Raw genomic sequence first — 9814 nt, 5'->3', positions numbered from 1 at the left:
TCACAGCCGTACCCCTTTCTAGATGCGAAAACTAGCTTGTGGTAGAGATCCTCAGAGTATGGGCCGACTCTGTAACGAATTAGTCTTTCGAACACCTTTGACAGTGACGGTGATATCGATAATGGCCGGTAATTGGATTTCATTATATTGCAGTCCTTCTTATGCACTGGAGAAATTTCACCAAGTTTCCATTGTGACGGCACAGACGCGTGATCTAGCACATAGTTAAATAGTGTGCTAAACGGCTGGACACTTCCACTGATTGCTGAGCAAGTCTTGTTGGAATTAAGTCGCAACCAGTCGCCTTGTTAGGCTTTAATCCTTTCCGAACTTCACATACTTCTATCGGGTTTGATTTCTAAGTGACAGCGTTGAGTCAACAGCTAAATGTGAAAGATCAATACCGCTACTGGAACGACTACAAATGTGGCTTTGGTGACCTGAATAGTGAATTTTGGTTGGGACTGGACAAGATTCACCGCCTGACCTCATATATTGACAACACGCTGCGTGTGGATTTGGAAGACTTTCAAGGGAACACAGCTTATGCCAAGTATAACTTGTTTGGAGTTATGAGTGAGAAAGACAAGTACAAGTTGATCCTTGGTTCTTATTCAGGTAGAACTGTAAGTTTTGTGATTTTTAGATTAAGAAGGGAGGAGTTGACTGATAATCAGTGCGTTAGTGAGCTCTAGGGCTTACACGTAAAGAGGAAAGTGATTGGGCATGAAGAAAATATACAGAAAAAAAGTTTTAATGATGACGTCATCTATACATCTGTCCTCCAATAGATCATATGTGAGAACCAATCATAATGCGTGCATAACTAAACTTATTATATAAACCGTTATATTTGTTTTCATTATCGTCTTTATACTTTGATTTTACAGATTCGTTTAAATATAACCTTTTGAAACGGTTTATTATTGTTAAGTTTCTTATGGATCTTATCTTATTAACCATCGTAATTACTATCGTATTAATCTGATGTTCTTGAAATGCATTGATTAAGCAGATGAACTTTTAAGTTTCAGTCACCGTACGGCCACCTGGAGGTGGGCAATATTTTCACATTGAATCTCTTCATGTTTTGCGCAAATATTAGTGACATGAGTAATTTTCTTTGTCAGGAACTACTCCTGATTCTCTCTCTTACCATCGTGATCGTCCATGGAGCACGCAAGATCAAGATAATGATGAGAATATACGGGATAATTGTGCAATTTTGTACAAAGGAGCCTGGTGGTACAACAATTGCCATCACGCGAATCTCAATGGTTTATATCTTCGTGGAAATCACCCCTCCAACGCTGATGGAGTGAACTGGGCTGCGTGGAAGGGAAATTACTACTCGCTGAAGAGGACCGAGATGAAAATAAGACCAGTAGATTTCTGACTTCAATTCATGACTAACTATTCCCATAGTCTTTGGCCAACAGCATAACTTTAACACAGTTGAAGTTTAAAAGAATTGATTGATTCGAACAAATCTGTTTAATAGTCTCAAAAGTGTGGCTTATTTTCCGTGTAAATCATGTAGTTCAAACCAAGTATTGTAAATTTTGGTAGTTTTAATTGCTTCCTTGCGTTTTTTATTGTTTTCGTCTGAGTTTCGGTGTTTGCGTTTTGCCTTTGGTGCATTCAACTCACTATCTCTTTTCTGATTAACCGGGAGCATACAGTGAATTTCCAGCATCAGCCGTCGGCTTCGGCTAATAACGCCTGCCTATACCTTGATTATTCTGGATGTCAAAATACTTCATCCCGGCAATGATTGTTTAGAAACAGCTCGCAATGTCATTGATCGATATATGCCACTATAATTATAAAAAACACATCTTCATGCTCAAGGTCATTGTTTGTGTCGAGGCTAATCTGTTCATAATACTTCATAATGACTTTGAAAAATACCAAATGTAACTAGTAAGAGTAGACGAGAATACAATGGAATAACAGTAGAACACGAGTTAAGGAGTAAATATCATCTGCTATATGTTGAGATATTTCTCTTAAATTAGGTGGAAAAGTCACAAAACTAATGGAATCTCCTGAAGCCTATTGATGTGAATTGTAGAAAGGAGAACAAATCAGTTGACAAGTATATAGAGTGATAACCAGAAACTTTATCATTACAACTCTTGCAAATTAAACAACACCTTTTCCGAATAGTCGTAACAAGCTAGCTTTTCAAGTTCATCGCAAGTCGAATGTCGATTAATTACATCCTGCTTTCTTACTTGGTGGTATTACGCGGAGAGAAAGATTTCATGAGTTTATGTAATATTTAGTTTCTACAGGTCCATTTTTTGCACGAGGGTCAAGGTATTCACAAGAGCTACGTCGATTGAAGATGAAAATAATATCATCAATAACGCTCTGTTTGGAGGCGTTCGGAATGATAGCCTAAGAAACCCTTACGGGGAATAATTTGCATTATCAACTCATTTAATAGAACTAAGTTATCTTGTCATTAATAACAGCCTGTTTTAACAAGAGCACAAGACCGCAAAATAGGTTTTCGCGCAAGATGAGGAGTATCGTACAACGCTTACTTGTAACAGTATATACTCTGTAACACTACGTTTATCATTACTTAGGCCTATGGGTGAAAAAAAAACCTCAAAGTCGACATGTACCCCTTGCATTTTATCGCCATTACCCCCGCGTTTCTGAGCACTTATTACTGTAACATAAAATAAATAAAGCTGGTATATATATTTTCAGTCAAAAGAAACTACGCAGAAATCTACAAATCCACGGATAATCCAACTGACGCTGTGTACACCATTAAACCTGATAACTTGCCTGCCTTTTGATGATGTATTCTGTGACCAAACGACAGCCGGTGGAGGGTGGACTGTGTTCTAGAAAAGACTGAACGGCTCGGTTGATTTTTTCCGCTACTAAAAAGACTACAAATGTGGCTTTGGTGATCTGAAAAGGGAATTTTGGTTGGGACTGGACAAGATTCACCGCCTGACCTCACGACATGCTGCGTGTGGACTTGGAAGACGTTGAGGGGAACACAGCCTATGCCGAGTATAACTTGTTTAGTGTTATGAGTGAGAATGACAAGTACAAGTTGATCCTTGGTTCTTATTCAGGTAGAACTGTCATTTCGTCTCTTCTATTCTAGTCATTATAAGAAGGGGGAGGGGAGGGGAGGGGAGGGCAAGAGAGTGCTAAGTAATGTAAACATGATTAAACTATTTAATATCATTCAATAAATTTAGAAGACAAAAAAGTAACCTCAGCTAATCGATATGTAATCCTAGTCCAAAGGTTTTCACCGGTAGATCATGCGTAGTTAACCTGACGAACTTATGAGTTTCTCGGCAAACTTATTTATTGGTATTATTAAATTGAGTCATTCAATCCCTAGATTCTTCGAATAGAATCGTAGATATTTGTAAGAATTCTTTTAATCCATATCGTTATTGTTAAATTATACTTATCTGACATTTCAAGATTTGTTCTGCCTTATGAACGGCTCGTTGTTGGTCAAACCTAATACTCATAGTGCGGCTCATGTTTTCAGGAAGTTCTGGTCACTCTCTTGCTGTGCATCACGGTATGCCATTCACTTCGAGAGATCAAAATAGTGGCAATCAGGGGGGTCACAACTGCGCTATCAAGTTCAAAGGATCCTGGTGGTACAAGAGGTGTCACCGCTCAAATCTCAATGGCTTGTATCTTCGTGGCAATTACTCCTCTTTTGCTGATGGAGTGAACTGGGTCATTAATACTCCCTCAAGAGAATCACGATGAAAATAATACCAGTGGATTTCTCAACTGTCATGCTTATAGCACAAAAATGAAACAGTACCAACTTAACAAAAAAATATTTGAATACTTGATTCTGTAGAATCGGCCAGGTAACCGTTAATAATAATAATCATAATAGTAAAACTAACTTAATCTATATAGCGGCATATATAAAAAGCTCCTTATCAATGGCTTGTATCATCATGGCCATCATGCCTCCTATATTTCGCAAAAGTCGCAAAAGTAATGGAATATCCTGAAGCCTATTGATGTGGATTGTAGAAAGGCGAACAAATCAATTGACAAGTGTAGAGAATGATGCCTAAGCAAACTTTATCATTGCGACTCTTGCAAATTTAACTGCACCTTTTTCAAAAAGTCATAACAAGCTAGCTATATATTTTAATCGCAAGTCCAATGTCGATTTATCACAAACTGCTTTCCAACCTGTCATCGCAGGTCAATATGTGGAAAGTTTGGTGGGAGGGTTTCACTGACAAAACGAACAGCGAGTAACTAGGGCCTAATTCATAATTTTATGTAACATTTAGTTTGTACTGGTCCATTTTTGCACAAGGGTCATGTACAGGAGTTACGTCGATCGACATGAAAATGATGTCATCAATAACGCTCTGTTGAGGGCCGTTCGAAACAGTAATCCTAGAAACCCTTTACGGGGACCAATTTGCATTTTCAACACAGTTGATAGAACTAAGTTATCTTGTCGTTAATAACAGTCTGTTTTGACAAGAGTACAAGACCGCAAATCGGGTTTTCGCGCACGATGAGAGGTATCGTACAGCGCTTACTTGTAACAGTATATCACATTCTCTGTAACACCGTATATTTTATCATCACTCTGGCCTATGGCTTCCTGAGTAAAAAAAACCTCAAAGTCGACATGTTTCCCTTGCATTTTATCGCCATTTTCCCCAAGTTTGTGAGCACTTTCTGTTAGGATCACTTTTGTAAGCGGACAGATATTGAGTCAAAATGTTGAATTTGTGATGACGTCGTTAATAATTTCGGCATGTGCTAAAACCTGAAACAGCAAAACGAAACTACCAAAACGTAATGACCGTTACGACTAAAACAAAACCACTACAGTGATTCAGACGAGTGGACGATGAAAAGTCGCGGAAAATGTAGACTTCACTTCAGATATTCTCTCGTATTTAAGGATTTTACATATCAAGGCCGTCTCACGAAACTTAACTTTTTTCCACCACGCGAGCAGCTGAAACTACAATTTGACACTAACATGTAGTCTCCAGTTCGGAACGCCAGCCTCATTGAATACCCAAGCGTATACGGATAGGAGAGGAAGAAACAGATTACGGTATTCATTGACAACGTCTATGTCCGTGACTCTTTTATTGATTGTTTTTTCTAACTAAGGTTCCCTCGAAGCCTAAAGCTAAGTCGATGGCAATCAAGAGATAACTGAATTTCCCCGTGAAGTAGATCAGGAGAAGACCATAAGGGCATTCATTTTATTACTACTGACTGTTATTTTCTGTATACTTTTTTGGTCGTTAGGTTCGTTTCATTTCGATCGTTTTGTTTTGGTCATTACGCGTCCATACGTTTTAGTTAGAATATGTTCGCGTACGTCCTATTTTTGAAAATGTAACAATTCACGGCAATTTCATGTGATCAGCTTATTAATTAGAATTCTCAGACACATCACAGGTGCATCGATTTATCCACGGTGTAGGCGGAGCCAAGAAACTGCTTTCCTAGGAAAACCAAGGTTTCCGGCTTCAACATTCAGCGTAAACAAAATTACTTCTTACAACACTGCGAAAAGCCGCTCAAACTCTCTTTAGGGATACAAATTATTGTACAGTACTGTTGCTTCTGTCTAACTTATCGAGTAATTTTTAATTTGTAGAGAGCATTTTTTGCAAGATACTCTCTAAATTGGAAAAAATATAACCACATAGATAACACCGCAGTTAACACCGGAGGAAAATGCGACATGTTGTATAGTTTTAAAAATTTATATTTTCAAAAATTTTTATTTGAAAGACATAAAACTGATCATAACACCTTAGTTACCTCCAGGGAAAACAGGAAAACTTTGTGTAGTTCTAAAACTTCTTACATGTCCCGCTGAAAGTGTTTTGACCAAATAATTTGCAGCTTTGTTTAAGAGTTAGACTTGCCATATAAGTTTTTCAAAACATTCTCTGTTTTTCATTGAAGTATTTCGTTGACTGTCATATCCAGTGCTGAGATGTGAGATCAGTCATTTAAATTTAAACACAAAAGCTATGAGCTGATGACTAACACAATTAGAACAGCTGGACAGGAAGAGTGGCTGTGGCGTATAGAGCCACAATTCTGTTTTGTAACCATAGTTACAGAAGCTCAAACAGTTCCATAAATTAAAGAAAAGCACGACACCATAAAGTTTTCACTATTGATAATCTCAGGAACAAAACCAAGTGCAAAAAACACTTCTTCGCTCAGAAGGTAAGAAATATCTCTGTGAGCTACTTATCTATATATCTTGGACCAAGCCTTTCTTGTTCAGACCAATTGCGCTGATAGCAGAAATGATCGAGAAAACTTTTGTGTAAAATTCTGTCAACTCAGCCACACGATGTTTCACATTCTGTCAAAGTTGTTACAAATTTGTTTTTTTTTTATAGGTTGAAGCTCTCAAATACCATACGAAAGTCAGAATGCTTGCGACCAGTCTAACTAAGATAAAATCGGGTAATGTGTAATGCTAACTACCATGCTCAACTACCATTAGCAAAACGAGCCATAAAAAAACTTAGACCTCTGTGCCTTAAGGTTGCTACAAAGTTAATTTTTATTTTCATAATGTGCAATGCTGCTTTTATCGTATTGGAGAATGTTTTGAGATAAAAAAGGATAAATTGTTAAATGTTTGTATTTTCAGAAGTGATCTGACATCTTTGTCGGTAGCAAATCTGCAAAAATTTGTTTCTCGCTCTTAACTTGATTGCCGCAAGTTCAAAGTTAAACAGGCTGAAAATAAACATATTGATAAACTCCTGTCACCTCCGTAAGTGTGATGTGCTCTATTACGTTTTTCTCCGACGCTTTTGAAAATATTATGGCTTATCAGAATAAGATAAAATTTACAACGTAGAGTGAGAATTTTAAAATACTCCAATACAGATAAATGGCGTTACGGCGGTCTATAATTTTCCCTTTTTTGCGCCTTTTGCAGCCGTTAACACATCTTCGAAAATGAATATTTAACATGAAGAAATTCAAACTAAATTTTTTTTTTGTGCAAGGGATGAAACAAACCTGTTAGCATAAAAACGTGTTTTAGAACAATTACATGATTGAACGAAGTATTTGTCTTCGAGATGTTGTGCAAGTTAAGAGTCCCTTTAAGTAGACAAAGCTGGCAAATAAATGCCGAACACCTGTCTTACATTTGTCTACATTCAAATTTACAGGAAAACAGAACGATTTATATTTTGGGGCGCTCACTATCATATTTTTACCTTGAATTTACAATTATTTATTTATAGCGATGCAGTTCAAGTTTTCTATTCAACCGATCATTAATATTCTCTATATCTTCCATGGAATTATTCTCCTACCATGTTTCTGTTGCACAGGTGAGTATAAATCCCTTTTTGAATTTCTTGCGTTTTATCTTTCTGGTGTCGTTTCCTCAAAACCGTTACACCAACTACATATGCTACCTGCTGATCAAAGTAATAATCTTTAAGCAGACAATCTTTAACTAACTATTATGTCTACTATTATGGAATAAAGGATACAAAAAAAGCCAAATTTCAAAAAGACCCCATCACATGCGCATCAATGGTTCAAAATGATGAATTTAAGCAAACGATTCACAGATATCGTGGTGTGGTAATGAACGCTGTGAAAATACTCTTGATATTTTCCTTAATATTTTCTTTCCGCGCGATAATTCACAATCAAAGATTGATTTTTGTTAAGTTTAATTTCAAGAGATGACGATCACCTTTAGAGAAAATTCGTCAGGGTTCTCGTGCAGTAAAGTTTTGAAAGAAAGTGGTCTAATGTGCCTTTTTCATGGGTGAAAATAAAAACGTACCTCGAGTGAGTGGAAACTAAACGATATATTTGTTTTGCCTACCGCAGACGATGATTGTCGAAACATCATTTTCAAGCATCCAATACCAAACATGACCATGAAAAATCACGCGATCAAAAGTGTAAACGTGCCCAACGAAGGAAGTTGCAGAGTAATGTGTTATATGGAGCCTAATTGTGTGTCCATCAATATTGGACCTGTTGCAGGAGGAAACCAAAAATGCGAGTTGAATAACGCCACAGAGGAAAACCATGCTCCATTTCTTCTCGTGAAAAATCCGGGTTACACATATCTTGCAATCGAGGTAACATTTCACATTCCTACGAAACTACGGTGCCAGAAGAGATTGTTTCGTTTTCTTGGGCTAAAGACATAACATAAGGAAGATCTGCACTATAGCTTACTTTGTTTTGTCAACAGAATCTATGCAGCAGCAGCCCATGCTTAAACAATGGCACCTGTCAAGCTGGATTCACCAATAAAGGATTTCGTTGTGTCTGTCAGGAAAAATTCACTGGAGAAACCTGCCAAGTTGAAGGTAAAATGGCTGGATTATGTAGACCAGTCTCTCGCGTAGTACGCGAGGAGTTACTCACTAAAGTTTCAAAATTGACTTCAAGAACAAAATATTAACCACTGAATGAAAGCTAAAAAGGAAAAGCCACGTACGGTCACTTTCAGTGAATATAGCTGGTAGATATTAAGGAAGAAGAATTGGTATTTGTTAATGTTCAGAATCAAGTTTTATCAGCCAGAGCAATAGTCAGGAAAGCAAACAAAAAGCACTCAATATCCAAACAATTTAAAGTAGGCGTGAAGTTTTGTTTTTTGTTGTTGTTTTTTTTAACTGATTTTCAGTCAAAAGAAACTGCGCAGAAATCTACAAATCCGCGGGTAAACCAGCTGACGGTGTCTACGCCATTAAACCTGATAATTTGCCTGCCTTTGATGTATTCTGTGACCAAACAACGGAGGGTGGAGGATGGACTGTGTTCCAGAAGAGACTAGACGGCTCGGTTGATTTCTACCGCTACTGGAACGACTACAAACGTGGCTTTGGTGACCTGTGTGGTGAGTTTTGGCTCGGACTGGACAAGATTCACCGCTTGACCTCAGATGATAAAAACGTGCTGCGTGTAGACTTGGAAGACTTTGAAGGGAACACAGCTTATGCTGAATATAACTTGTTTAGTGTTATGAGTGAGAAAGACAAGTACAAGCTGATCCTTGGTTCTTATTCAGGTAGAACTGTCATTTCTTCCTTCCTATTCTAGTCATTCTAAGAAGTGGGAGGGGGGGGGGGGGAGGAGGAGGAGAGAGCTAAGTATTGTAAATATGCTTAAACTCTTTTACATCAATAATTTTGGAAGACAAAGAAGTAACCTCAGCTCATCGCTATGCAATCCTGGACAGCGCATACCAGACTTTGATTAGTCCAAAGGTATTTGCCGGTAGATCATGCGCAGTTAACCTGACCACCTAATCCAAATCTGAGGAGTGTCTCGGCGAACATGTTTATTGTAATTATTATATTGAGTATTTTAATCCCGAAAATCTTCGACAAGAATCATAGATATTACTAAGAATGTTTTTAATCCATATCATTATTGTTAAATTATACTTATCTTATATTTTAAGATTTCTTTTGAATTACGAACGGCTCATTGTTGGTCAAACGTAATACTCATGGTGCGGCTCATTTTGTCAGGAAATTCTGGTGACTCTCTTACCGAGCATCGCGATATGCCATTCACCACTAGAGATCAAGATAATGACAAGTTTAGATCCAACTGCGCAATTGCGTTCAAAGGAGCCTGGTGGTACCGTTGGTGTCACCACTCAAATCTCAATGGCTTGTATCTTCGTGGCAATCACTCCTCCCATGCTGACGGAGTGAACTAGTTTCACTGGAAAGGACATTATTACTCTCTAAAGAGAACCGAGATGAAAATAAGACCAAAGGATTTCTGA

General features: G+C 37.7%; 1 protein-coding gene and 2 pseudogenes across 1 annotated transcript; all 3 read left to right on the top strand.

Annotated features, from left to right (window-relative positions):
• Positions 1-121: 121 nt before the first annotated feature.
• Positions 122-1396, top strand: LOC136279704 (ryncolin-1-like). The gene is made up of 3 exons (XM_066163645.1): positions 122-128; positions 364-618; positions 1131-1396. Exons 1-3 carry the CDS (start codon positions 122-124, stop codon positions 1394-1396), a joined length of 528 nt encoding a protein of 175 aa, XP_066019742.1.
• A 1593-nt stretch (positions 1397-2989) lies between these two features.
• Positions 2990-3768, top strand: LOC136279703 (ficolin-1 pseudogene; annotated as a pseudogene).
• A 4200-nt stretch (positions 3769-7968) lies between these two features.
• On the top strand, positions 7969-9814 carry LOC131798967 (microfibril-associated glycoprotein 4-like; annotated as a pseudogene).

Source organism: Pocillopora verrucosa, chromosome 3, assembly GCF_036669915.1.
Source record: "Pocillopora verrucosa isolate sample1 chromosome 3, ASM3666991v2, whole genome shotgun sequence".
NCBI lineage: Eukaryota > Metazoa > Cnidaria > Anthozoa > Scleractinia > Pocilloporidae > Pocillopora > Pocillopora verrucosa.
This window is presented reverse-complemented; position numbering and strand designations above follow the sequence as displayed.